The following is a 13723-nucleotide window of genomic DNA, read 5'->3' as shown; positions in this document are numbered from 1 at the left end:
GTGTAATTTCGCTAGTAGCTAATACAGTTGACACTTGACAGCCCAGAATACTAACTAAATGGGCTTCCAGTTCAACCGTCTTACGCCTGAAGCCATTAATAAGTTAATAGTTTATTTAAGTTAATAAATATATTAAATTATTATTTTTATTTATAATTTATCTGGTTATAAATTATAATTTAATAAATTATTTTTAATTTTTATTCATAATTTATCTGATTATGAATTATAACTTGATAAATTTATCTATAATTTATTTAATTATGAACCATAACTTAATAAATTATTACTTATTAATTTTTATAACTAAAAATTAACTTATATACTTTCTTAAACTTTTTATATTGATCTATTTCTTACTATCGCAAAGATGTCCTATTTTGAGAGAGAAAATGGTCGGAATGCACCGAACCAAAAAAAATATTCTCAATTTTTCCCTCAATTTTTTTTTCTTATTTTCCCAGAAAAAAATATAATAAAAAACAAAGCATACCAGAAAAGGGAAAAGAGAACCGGGAGAAGAGCAATTAAGAAAATGAGAAAATTTAAAAAGAGAATCTAATTAATGGGAATTCAAACGAATTATAGATAGACCCAAAATTGAAAATATCAATTTTATTAATAAAATAATTTTTTTAAAATTTTTATTTATAAAATAACTATAAAACAATCAGGAGAAACGACTAGTTTTTATAAAAAATGGTTATTTTGACAATTTCAAGTCATTTTAGTAAATTTTTTTTTTTTTTGGTACTTGTTTTAATGGATAAGATAATAATCGCCCACACCCATTCCCACTCCGTTTGCCGATAAGGCTTCTTCTTCTCTCCTTACGTTCCTCTTCCACACCAATTCCCACTGTGTTTGCCGATAAGGCTTCTTCTTCTCTCCTTACGTTCCTCTCTCTCTCTCTCTCTCTCTCTCTCTCTCTCTCTCTCTCTCTCTCAAATACACAATATCTCTCTCTAGAAAGCCGACAACAAGGTAAAAGATTAGGGTTTAGCCGGTTCGTCTCCAATCTCTCTCTGCGATTCCCATGGTACCTCTCCTTTTCTCCCAGGCCTCAACAACGCACCACCCTCTGTTCTTCACCCTCACGCCTCCACTGCAACTCCACACTTCTCGCCTCAAACCCTGCCTTCTCCGACGACCGCCCCGGTTACCGGTTCGATCGATCTCGCAGAACGGGAGTCAGTTCGCCAATCAGAGCAGTCCGGAGCTGCAGGGCCAAGGGCCGCCGAGGACCGTGTTCCCCGGCGGCTACAAGCGCCCCGAGATCAGAGTCCCCTGTTTGGTTCTGCAATTGGACGCCGACGAGGTCTTGGCCGGCGACGGCGCCTTGGACTTGGTCGACCGGGCGGTGTCGAAATGGACCGGGATTGTGGTGCTCAATGGTGGCGAAGCCACCGGCGGGAGGATCTATGAAGCCGCTTGTAAGTTGAAGTCGGTGGTTAGGGACCGCGCCTATTTGTTGGTCGCCGAACGGGTCGATATCGCGGCCGCTGCTAATGCCAGTGGAGTGGTGCTCTCTGATCAAGGTTTCTTCGTTTTTTTTTTCCTGTTATTTAGTTCAGTTCACTCTATAATGCTACACATACTCCACTTTTATACTACATTGTTAATATGATAATATCAATGCATTGTGGCGAGGTATTAACTTTTTCTTGATAGTACCTATTAAAGAATGACAAACTTTATAAATATAAGATTTCATAGCCTAACGATTGAACAATGACAAACGAGCATTTTGTCTTTTTATTGTAGATATAATTAGTGACATATACCAATTAAAGAATGTCAATCGCCTAGAAAACTCTTTCTTTTTTTTTTTTTAAAAGAAAATCGTTTTTGTCTTTATTATTTAAATGTTGGTGTAAGAGGTGGTAAGTATAGAATCATTTAGGTGAGAAAAAGGAAGTGCAGACTTGGTATTTTATACCCGTTTTACTAGGAAAGTAAGTTTTTGTTTTGTCCTTGTGTAGGTCTTCCTGCCATTGTGGCAAGAAGTACGATGATGGATTCCAAGTCCGATTCAGTGGTTCTTCCTTTGGTAGCAAGAAATGTGCAAACGGCAGATGCTGCTTTGAACGCATCTAGTTCCGAAGGAGCTGATTTTCTTATCTATAGTCTTGGCGAAGAGAAACTTGTTGATGTGGTACTGAACTCTGTGCGTGAAAATGTGAAGATACCAATCTTTGTGATGTTTACTTATGAAGAGGACGCGTTAGTTACGGAGGCGTCAAAATTACTCAAATCTGGTGCTAGTGGATTAGTTACTTCTGTGAAAGGTTTTGAGAAGTTCAGCGATGATGCTTTAAATAGTTTGTTTAGTGATGTGTACACACTAAATAAAAGTACCCAAGATGATTTTGATAACTCTAGTGAGAACAAATTGTTGAATTCGGAGAATGGTATTGGTGCTAAAGAAAGGGTTGCGGGCTTTATCAACTTGGAGGATCGAAAAAAACAGTGCATAGAAAGAGAGAGATTGGTATTGCTTGAAGCAATAAATGTCATTCAGAAAGCTGCTCCACTGGTGATCTTTTAATTAATATTATTTGGTAGTTGAAGTTGATCTTTGTGTAAATTTTAGTTTATATGAACATATAAATTATCTGCTTTATTAGGAATCATGTAATACTGTTTTGCATGACAGATGGAGGGGGTTTCGCTTCTGGCAGATGCAGTTGCTCAAATTGATGAGCCATTTTTACTGGCTATAGTGGTAATTGTGTGCTGAACTTCAACAAATTCTGGTTCCAGGGATATACATTGGTATTAGCTCTTATTTTCACATGAATCTTTTCTCTTTTATTTGAAAGAATTTATAGCTAAGGCGGCCCTTGATCTTCTTAATAGTTAATACCAGACTGATGTAGTACTTTTGGAAAAATAATTATCATGACAATCATAGTTACGTACGTCTGGGCTCTAGGTAATATATAACCCTTGTGTGGTCGTTACTGAAGCTATAAATATGAATAAGGATTCGTACACCATTTCTTGTTTTCATTGAAATGCAGGAACTTGGTTCTGTTATCCTTAACTCAAGAAAATCCAGGATCAACTCTAACGATTTCTTTGGTCAAACAACAGTAGTTGCACATATTCTTCTGTTTTTCATCAAAACATGAGTTGTTTATAGGCACGATTATTGTCACAATTTAGTGTTTAATATGCTTCCTTATTATAGTTTTCATGTCGAAAAGCTGAGCCGGTTTTCCAAACACATGTCAGGATGTTACACGAGGTTTTAAGTTCTCCTATGACTTATTGTTATCTTTATAATACTTATACCAGGGTGAATTTAACTCTGGGAAGTCAAGTGTTATTAATGCACTTCTTGGAAGTAAATATCTCAAGGAGGGGGTTGTTCCTACAACTAACGAGATCACTTTCTTGCGGTATTCTAATATTGATTCTGGGGAGGCACAACGTTGTGAAAGACATCCAGATGGTCAATATATATGCTATCTACCGGCTCCAATTCTTAAAGAAGTGAGTCATATTCTTGAACCTGGTCCTATGAATTGTATTTGTATCTACATTACTTTGCATTTCTAGGGCAATGGTTAATGTAAAGTTGAACTCATCTTGGTGCATGGTTGTGGAGTGGCTGCTTACCATTTTAGTTATTACTATTATTCTGCCACATTAGTGTTGCTTTGGGAGAAGAAGATTTCAGCACCAGCACTCCTGATCTGCTTACCAGTCGTAATGGTTGATATATACCTGATATTTTGTAATTTCTTTGGAAGCAGATGAACATAGTTGATACACCTGGAACAAATGTGATTCTGCAGAGGCAACAACGCCTTACTGAGGAATTTGTGCCGCGTGCAGATTTGCTTCTTTTTGTCATATCTGCTGATCGGCCTTTAACAGAAAGTGAGGTATGCTTTGTTATTGTTTGTCAATATAACATAGCATTAGCATGCTGATTAATGTTTCAACTCGTCCAAAATCCGCAAAGAAAAATGCCACAAGCTCCGGCTTATGTAGTTACATCTTTAAGGTCAGCTTCTTCACTTTCTATTAAGGAAGTGATTAGTGTATGAAGGAATACAGTCACAGTAGAAAATATACATCCGCCAATCATTTTTCCATGCTTTTGCTTAAGTTTTACTTTACTGTAATTCATTTTGGTTTCACCACTGGTATTATCTTTTCAGGTTGGTTTTCTCCGTTATATTCAACAATGGAAGAAGAAAGTTGTGTTTGTCTTAAACAAATCTGACCTCTATCGGACTGCTAATGAGGTTTGTTGATGGAAATCATTCCTTTAATTGTTTAGTGACCTTTGTCATTTGCTATCTGATAAATTCCTGTAGAAATCTTTTTTAAAACCAAGGTTTATTTATGTATTTGCACGCGATTCTCAATCAAGCTCTCGTTTTACTCTATTCTCTTATTTGTTGATATGGTGCAGCTCGAGGAAGCTGTGTCATTTATCAAGGAAAACACACAGAAGTTGCTGAACGCTGAACATGTAACAATATATCCTGTGTCTGCAAGATCAGCTCTTGAAGCAAAACTTTCAGCTTCCTCCGAGTTTGAAAAGGAATCTGATGATCTATCAACATCTGATTCTGACTGGAAGAGCAGTAGCTTTGATGAATTTGAGGAATTCTTGTATAGCTTTTTAGATGGATCAACAAGCAATGGAATAGAAAGAATGAAACTTAAACTTGGAACACCCGTTGCAATTGCAGAAAGACTACTTTCTTCTTGTGAAACTCTTGTGAGACAAGACTGCCGATCTGCTAAACAAGACTTGGAGTCAATAAACGATATAGTTAGTAGTGTAAAAGATTATGCAATGAAAATGGAAAATGAAAGCATATCTTGGAGGAGAAGAGCTCTATCGTCGGTAAGCTTGTAAAAATTTTATATCCTTAAATTAGTAATAAGCACATTGGTTCTTTTTCTTCTTCTTCTTAAAGGTGCATGGAACTGCAGATTGATAATACAAAATCACGAGTGATAGATCTCATACAAGCTACACTACAATTATCAAATCTTGATCTTGTTGCTTCATATGCGTTCAAAGGGGAAAAGTCTACCACCTTGGCACCCACCTCAAGGATTCAAAATGACGTAATTGGTCCTGCTCTTATAGATGTACAAGTAAGTTAATTGCTTCATCATCATTCATTGGACCTTCTCCTTTTCCTGCTTGTCGTAGTGTTAAAACCATGCGTCTTTACTGTACTTCCATTCTAGAGTCATAGAGCTCAATTCTTTAGAAATATGCTTCTCTGCTATGTTTTGTACCACATTTTCCCCATAGTTGTTTGGCTTTTATTTTTTCTATTATAATTTAAGTATCTTCTTTGCATGTAGAATTTACTGGGAGAATACATAGAATGGTTACAGTCCAACAATGTTCGTGAAGGGATGGTGTACAAGGAATCTTTCGAAAAATGTTGGCCTTCATTTGTCTATCCAAACAGTCAGTTGCATTTTGAGACATTTGAATCACTGAAAAAGGTGAATGAACTTAGCTTGGGAGTGATGCGGAACTTCAGTGGCCCTGCTGCGTCTAAATTGTTTGATCAAGAAGTACGAGAAGTGGTGAGTTCCTCATGCTGATCCCCCAAATAAAGAAAATAAATAGGACACGCCTAGACGTCAAGGAACTCCTTCAAGTAAACTGAAGGTTGTTTCTGAAAGCTACGTTTGACTGGGAATGTTCTCTTGAAATGAAATGCTCCATGTTTTTTAGCATAATATGGTAATAATATTCGAACAGATTCTTCACAGTAGGTTTTCATTCACCCTTAAGGATAATTTATTCGGTTTCTCTTGACGTGTGTAGCATACAGTTTCTTCTCTTATTTATATACAAATTTTAGTTTAATTATCTTGATATGTTAGATGTTCTTGTGGATTTAGTTCCTGGGAACGTTTGGTGGACTTGGAGCAGCCGGTTTATCTGCTTCACTTCTTACATCTGTGCTTCCAACGACACTAGAAGATCTTCTTGCTCTTGGCCTTTGTTCTGCTGGCGGGTGATACATCTTTAATTTTCAATTTCTACTTTTTACTTGTTTCTTTTTTGGCAAATGATTCTAGGATCATCATTAGTTGATATCTCTTATACATTGACAAAATGGCCATGTTACTTGCAAAGAAAAAGGGCCATATGAACATACCCAAAACTTGATTTTATTCTGCTCCTTAACCTTTGATCAATGAATGGTAAATGCTTGGAAATTTTTGGCTAGAGCGTTACTGATTCATCAGTTTGTGGCATGCTACTGAGATAAACTAATCCCTTCATTCTATATATTTGAAGGCACCGTTTTGTTAAGATTTCCACCCAACCAAAAAACAAAAGGGAATAAAACTTTTGTTTTTTTATTACTAGTTTCGGACGTCTTAGTTATCATTTGTTTTTGTGATAGGTTGTTAGCAGTTTCAAACTTTCCAGCTCGTAGGCAGGCAATGATAGTTAAAGTGAAAAAGACTGCAGACGCCTTGGCTCTTGAACTTGAAGAGGCAATGCAGAAGGATCTCTCAGAAGCTCTGGACAACATCGAAAACTTCGTAAAAGTCGTTGCCAAGCCTTACCAAGACGCGGCACAAAATAAACTAGAAAAGCTGCTTGCGATTCAAGCTGAAATAGCTGACGTTGAGAAAGAACTGCAAAGACTACAGGTTGAAATTCAAAACCTTCATGTTTCATGACCAGTTTTGGAAGCTTCATTAGATGGGTAGTAAATGACCTCAGCAGGTTGTATTCTAGCTATTTGCATTTCATTTTGTCCCAATCTTCATTTTGTTTCGATTAATGCACAAGCTTGTAAATCCTTGTTATAAATTAATAAACTTGGTCTCCTCTCATTCTATTAAAAAGTATGATGGTTTGGAATAAAGTTTAAATGATTCCCGGGAATTGTACCAAAATCTTGATCATTGTCGTTCAAGTCAAAGGTTTATAAAGATGGGGAGGGAAGAACTCCTTTTACGAATAGGATTTGTAAAAAGAAAAGCTTTTGCTTTTAAATTGGATAGGACTTTTTAATAGAAGATTAACAACGTCATATAAGATCGGAATTGGAATTTTGGAAGATATATTATTCTATCTACCTTACATTGACCTCACACGAGAGAAAAAAAGAAGTCGAAGTTAGTGGGAGGTCCGATTCGAAGGAATCGTTTGGACGCCATTTGTAAAAGCTAAAACTTAAATAAAACGTTTGTTTTGTTGGCTAAATCTACTAGTTTTAATGAGACAACCATTCACCTCGTGACACGTGATCAGTGTTGTTCCTTATGAAAAGAGTAATAATAATATAATTTTCTATAGTAAAAAAATAATGAGTACTAATAAAGTGAAAAAAAATATAATAATAAAGGTTACAAAGGCACTAACTCGTTATGGTCAAAAGGGTACAAACAGAGTGCGCCTAGCTCGTTGACATGTTTGTAGCAAAAGCCATGAATTTGATACCTTCTCAACTTTCTTTGTAAAGATTGTAAAATAGAAGTAAAACAAACAAATTGTTATACATATATTTGCACAACAAAGAATTCAAGAGAGATTAAGGAAAAAAAAAAAAGAGAAAGAAAAATGGGACTAAAAAACTTTTAAGGTTTTCTATTTAAAGCTAGGGGCATTGCGCAAGCCCTTTTCTCTTGGCCGGCCCAATCTAAAACAAAAGGCAAAAATAAGCAAGAAAAGAGAAAGATGTGATTGCGAAAGCAAAATTGATGGTCAGGGGATTGAGAGTGTGCGAGAGGGCACATATTCTCGTCAGCTTCACACCACCATAAACAAATATGAAAATATCATTGAGCAAAAAACTAAACATGAAATATCTTACCCTTTTTTGGGTTTGCATATTTAACAACTTTAAGAGCTTTGCATGTCTAAAAACCACCCAAGTTTAGAATCTAGGCGGTTTTTTTTTTTTTTTTTTTTTTTTTTCACTAGACAATAACTTATGCTTGTTACGCAAGAAAAAGAAACACCCTTTCCCGTTTTCAATCGGCAAAAACACTCAATAACACATGATATGTTCTATGTGTTTTTGGTATAACGAAAGACTTCTTCTAGTTTTTTGTACACGGAAATGACGAGATCAGATCATCTCCGTATACACACGTTAACTTATCTCATATGTACTGTATTTGTTGTAATAATTAACTTCATTTACATATTAAAAAACGGATAATTATAACCATATCTTTCAAAATGTCATGTAATGTTAATATTAGTCCGTGCACGTGCTAAGATCTTTGAAGAGAACAACATGTAGATAGTAATTATTGGTAAATGATAACTTTTTTAATTCTTATTATGGTTGTCTTTGGGAGTTAAGAGATCTACAACCTTTTTGTATATGGCAGATTGAGAGATCAAATATCAAATATCTTTTACCCGTTTAGGAACAAACGGTTTACATTGCATATGAAAAATATGAAAGGCCAACTTATATGAAAGGGGAAAGATAAGCCACTATAAAGAAAAGTTCTTGGTCTTATAGTGATGTACGCATATACATATATTGCACACAATAATTAAAGTATCCAAAGCATGGTTTTCTAGAAATGAGGTAGTAAAATTTTGTACCTTTTCATTTCACAGCTTATTATAGACATGAATAAGACACTTTTCTATCACAATAAAATGAAGTTGCAGAGAAGTTTCATAGGGGGGTGTTTTTGCAAGAAAAATAGAAACTTGGCTTTTTGGTGGACGAGCATGTAAAAATGACCAGGCACAAGGGATAGTCGTTCAATGAATAGTGTCGTTTGGAGACTCCAAACAGGAAATAAAGAATATTGAGACCCAGCATGCAGTGATCAATTCACTTCCCAACATCCATAATCGTGAGACCCAGCATGCAGTGATCCATAATCGTAGTGCTCCATTTTCCACTACACTTGAATAATTCCCATGTACGTGCAGAAAGCACTACACGTCTTGTGTTTATTGACACGCGGCACTTTAGGGTTTTGTTGATCCCTGCTGCTGATCAGAATTCTTCATCACTTGATAATTTAAAGTTCATGTCCGTTCGTACAATTAATGGACAACAGTACTGATCTATTGCATTGCGCATATATATATATATATATATATTGCTGAAAAAAAAAAACCCGTTAAATGTAGCTGATAAGGGACACTGATTAGGGTCATTTAAGACAGAGAAATAGTAGAAAATAAGTCAATATAAAAAGTTTAAGAAAGTATATAGGTCAATTTTTAGTTATAGAAATTAATAGGCCATAACTTGTTAAGTTATGATTCATAACTAGATAAGTTATGGACAAACTTGTCAAGTTATGGTTCATAGTCAGACAAGTTATGGACAATTAAGGATAATAACTTGTCAAGTTATGATTCATAACCAGACAAGTTATGGACGAAAACAATAATTTAACCTATTTATTAACTTATGTAAACTATTAGCCTATTAATTTTAATTCATCTTAAGTCTTGACCTATTTTCTTCTTTCTCCCTTTAAGATAATGTATACTGGACACTGCCTCACTGGGCCATTTCGTAATTGATACAATGTATTTGGGTCGATTATTAGAAAATTATTATAATTCTTGAGGCATCACTTGTTTAAAATATGTATATAAGCTGCCATCATTAATTTTAGCTCGTGTATTGGTTAGAGGGATTAATCGCAAGTTTGTTTTGGATCAAGGGTTGAATCCATTATATATTCTACTCGCCAAAGTACGGAAATAGTAGATAATAGGCCAATATGAAAAGTTTAAGAAAGTATATAGGTCAATTTTTAGTTATAGAAATTAATAGGTCACAACTTGTTAAGTTATGGTTTATAACTAAATAAGTTATGGACAAATTTGTCAAGTTATGGTTCATAGCCAGACAAGTTATGGACAAAAATCGTGAATTATGGACAATAACTTGTCAAGTTATGGTTTATGACCAGACAAGTTATGGACGAAAACAGTAATTTAGTCTATTTATTAACTTATGTAAACTATTATCCTATTAATTTTAATTTATCTCAAGTCTTGTCCTATTTCTCTTTTTCTCTCGCCAAAGTAATAGTAAGAGAGCTTTGTATTAAGTTGGTACGTAATTATTTCAAAAACGAATATTAAGTTGGTATATGTGAAGATGATTCCATAATGCTTGTAAACACCTTTATAATCTTTCATTTAGATTTATTAAAAAAAAAAAAAAAAACAAAGTACGTAGTGATTGAATATTGGATTAATCGAGAGTGTTATCTCTACATATTCCTTCGCATATTTAGGAATCACCAAAGATTCTTACATGCTCAAGTCTTTGGCAGTCTTTTTTTTTTATTATTTTTATTTTTACAAATTTGTAAATATCTTGTTTACCCATCACAGTTATATTAAATTAATGAGACGTGTTAAAACACATATTTATAGTGCTCTAAAGAAAAGGAGACAAAACGGGCGAGGGAAAAAATATCCACTAGTGCCAAATTGTTAAAACCTAACATTGCAATTTGGTTGTCAGCATCATGTGCATGACAGACACCGTAATTGGAAACTTAGACCCATTTGCTGACAAAACATATTAGGAAGTTAGTTCTACCTTGCTCTTATCTTACTAAGTATTTCACCCTATCAACTTGTTCCTTCTTTACTTTAAAGTTTCAAGCTCAAAGTTGAGATATTTCAAACGACACTGGGCCATAACTACCACCCAATGAACATAAGAAAATGTGAGTTAGCCACCCACCAAAAAAAAAAAAAAAAAAAAAAAAATCACGAATTAAAATTTAAAAGACCTTTCTGGCCATAAAAAAAAAAATAGAAAATATATTTTAAAAACATGTCCGTACAGTTTGGAATTTCCTTAGACTGAAAAAGATTTGCCCAATAGCAAGAAGAAGCTGCCCCTTTCCTTTTTCCTGTTATGAGTAGTAATGAACTAATCATAAAGTTAATGGATTTTTAAGGAGTGCATAATAAGCAATTCATGATCACTATAAAAGAAAAAAAAAAAAAGTAGGGGGAGGCCTCTTGCCTTAGAAGACATTAAAGCTGAGTCTTAAACTATTGGTTTAAGTATCAACTAATGACTGCTCATTTTGGTCGGTTAAATAAAATATTTAGTGCAGAAGTCAGCTGTGTAGAACCTAAGAAGATCATTGGTTAATTTCTTCGTCAAAACTTATAAAATTAATGGTGGAAGCTTACAACATCAATAGAAAATATTAGTTAATTAATTTGGTGTAATGGTGAGATGTATAGCTTAATAATATCTATAGTCTAAGCAGCTTTCTAAGTAAAGATATCCTAGAAATAGTGCATGTTTTTAAATATTAAATTTTAGTTAAAATCACATCAAAATAAAAAAAAGTATACAAAACGAAGATTAAAATAGAACCTTATCAGCAGAGTAATTTTTTTCATATCTTACCATAAGATTCTCAATTTTCTAAATTTTTTTTTATAAGTATCTCAATAGCATGCCTTTTCTTTTGCAAGGGAAAAAATAAACGAGGAAGAAGATTAATTGTATACAACGAGAGAAAACAGAGGTCCCGTTTATTTCACCGATTCGAGTTGAGAATTTGAGTTTTACTACAGTAAAAAGCTATCAGAAACAGTCATATCTAATTTTTTTATTACAGTAAAAAACTCTCACATAAAGTCACGTATAAACTCAAATTAAAAACTCAAATCAGCAAACTAAATGAGCTCAGAGACTACAAAACGTGAGTGAATATATTATTTGTATTGGGATTTGCTGAGCTCATAGCTGCTTGGTTATTATGCAGGAAGTGCCACCAGGTTTTGACGGTATTAGGACACAATAAAACAGCGTGAAAAATGAGAGAACAAGCGTAGAAATCCCAGTCAGTAAATATGAAAAAGAACCGTTTGTATTTTGGTCCCTTTCCTTAGTTTGGTTTTTCTTTTGGCGGCATTATATGGAATAAAAAAAAAAAAGGGTAAATAATAAACCTTGATGATCCTTATCAACTTAGGCATTTCCTGCTTCTCACCTCAAGGAATAACTCAATTTCAACCTATGGTTAAGAAAGAAAATCATTTTGTGAATTAATAACATGATCTTCATTTGCTATTTCCTTTTCCATAATAGGTATGAAAACAGAAAATTGGACTATTTATTTATTCACACTCTTTTATTGTTTGTTGTTCATCAATCTTCTCTCTCTCTCTCTCTCCGTTTCACAAAAGAAAATTGTGTGGCAGAGTGAAATTTCCACAATATGAGTGGGCATAAAAAAGTTCCCTCCTAGTCCTACTAACTACAACACTACATTCATAGCCTGCAAAAGTCACTCTCTTTCTCTTCTTCCCCAAAATTTCACTATAAATTCACGACCATCCCTTCTCTTCCATTCTCAATCCTTTCTTCTCTATCCCTCTTCACTTCTCTCTCTCTCTCTTTCCTTTCTTCCCAACTCCTTTGTAAGCCACCCATATCAGTTTTCACCCAAACCAAAACGTGGGTTTTGTTTAAAACCTTGTCCTTAAGCTCATTTACGCACAATTTTTACCCCCGTAAAAACTCCAAAAAAAAAAACAAAACAAAAAAACCAAAAAAAAAAACATAACTCCTTTTCATTCTTCCTCATCCAAAATTCCCCTGTTTCTCCTCTGTTTTGGTATTTTATTAAAGAAAAAAAAAATTATTGTGGTAGCAAACATGTCCACGAGTATTTGTCAAGGCCTGCAATCATGTCTGGAGCCGGGCCTCGTGGAGCCCCGAGTCCTGAGGCTGAAGTTGGCCCTTCCCAACCCAAATCTCCCCCGTTGGAACAATTCCAAGCCTGAACAACAACAACAACAAGAAAACGACAATACTAATGAATTCCACGAGGTGAAGAAGAAGATCAAGAAGGACAAAAACGACGACGACGACATGAAAAACGGCATGAGCTTCCTCCAGGCTCTGACGGCGAAAAACGACACCGAAACAGAGAATGTCTACGTCCACCCCATGGTGAAGCGCTCCGCTTCCAAGCTCAGCGCAAAGAGCCTGGAAATGTGCACGGAGAACTTGGGAAGCGAGACGGGGAGCGATACCGGAGACAGCAGCGGCGACGACGAGATGTCTCTGCTTTCGGCGCCGGCGAGGAAGAGCCCGATGGCCGCCCGCGAAGTAGTACTCCGGTCGCCGAAGAGGCTGAACCGGGCCGGAAGCTTCCCTCCTCCGTTAACCTCCGTTAGCTGCTCTGCGGGGTTCAAAGTCAGGCCTCACAGAGAGGACGGCCGGCTTGTTTTGAAGGCCGTCGCCGTCGCCTCTTCGACCTCCTTCTTCCATGCCGAGCGGGCCGATGGCCGGCTCACTCTCCGGTTGATGAAAAACTTCCCTCCCAGGAATGTAGAAGAAGAAGAAAATGGGGTCGAGAATGAAATTGAAAGTGATCAAGAAGATTATGAAGAAGAGGAAGAAGAAACAGAGGAAGTGAATTGGGATGAAAATGGTGGAGATGAAATGGAGGAAGATCAGAAGCTTCAGAGGCCGAGCAGGTGCAAAGAAGATGGGCATGGGAATAACAATGTGTTGATAAACTGGGATAATTCATTTTTGGTGGCTACTTGAGAGAAGAACAAGACAGAAAAAAGAAAAAAGAACTTTTCAATTTCTCCTCTGATGAGAAATTTTCACATTCACGACTAGTGTTATTGTGATTGTAGTACCAGTACTAGTGGCTTTGGTTTTTTTTCTATTCTGATTTCTCTCTTTTTTTTTTTTTTTTTTTTTTTTTTTCTTTCTTT

The 13723-nt window shown here is 35.5% G+C and overlaps 2 protein-coding genes across 2 annotated transcripts; both read left to right on the top strand.

The window, feature by feature from the left end:
• Positions 1–803: 803 nt before the first annotated feature.
• LOC21407782 (probable transmembrane GTPase FZO-like, chloroplastic) lies at positions 804–6898 on the top strand. The gene is made up of 11 exons (XM_010092097.2): positions 804–1538; positions 1983–2536; positions 2657–2725; positions 3301–3498; positions 3762–3893; positions 4173–4259; positions 4430–4870; positions 4960–5127; positions 5344–5574; positions 5896–6011; positions 6408–6898. The coding sequence occupies exons 1-11, from the start codon at positions 1037–1039 to the stop codon at positions 6688–6690; spliced, it is 2781 nt and encodes a 926-aa protein (XP_010090399.1). The 5' UTR covers positions 804–1036; the 3' UTR covers positions 6691–6898.
• Positions 6899–12212: 5314 nt separating this feature from the next.
• On the top strand, positions 12213–13691 carry LOC21407781 (protein FANTASTIC FOUR 2). Its single transcript, XM_010092096.2, has one exon. It carries the CDS (start codon positions 12648–12650, stop codon positions 13545–13547), a length of 900 nt encoding a protein of 299 aa, XP_010090398.1. The 5' UTR covers positions 12213–12647; the 3' UTR covers positions 13548–13691.
• The last annotated feature ends 32 nt before the right edge of the window (positions 13692–13723 follow it).

Source organism: Morus notabilis, unplaced genomic scaffold (assembly GCF_000414095.1).
Source record: "Morus notabilis unplaced genomic scaffold, ASM41409v2 Scaffold137, whole genome shotgun sequence".
NCBI lineage: Eukaryota > Viridiplantae > Streptophyta > Magnoliopsida > Rosales > Moraceae > Morus > Morus notabilis.
The sequence above is the reverse complement of the archived record's forward strand: the minus strand, read 5'-3'. Positions and strand labels throughout refer to the sequence as shown.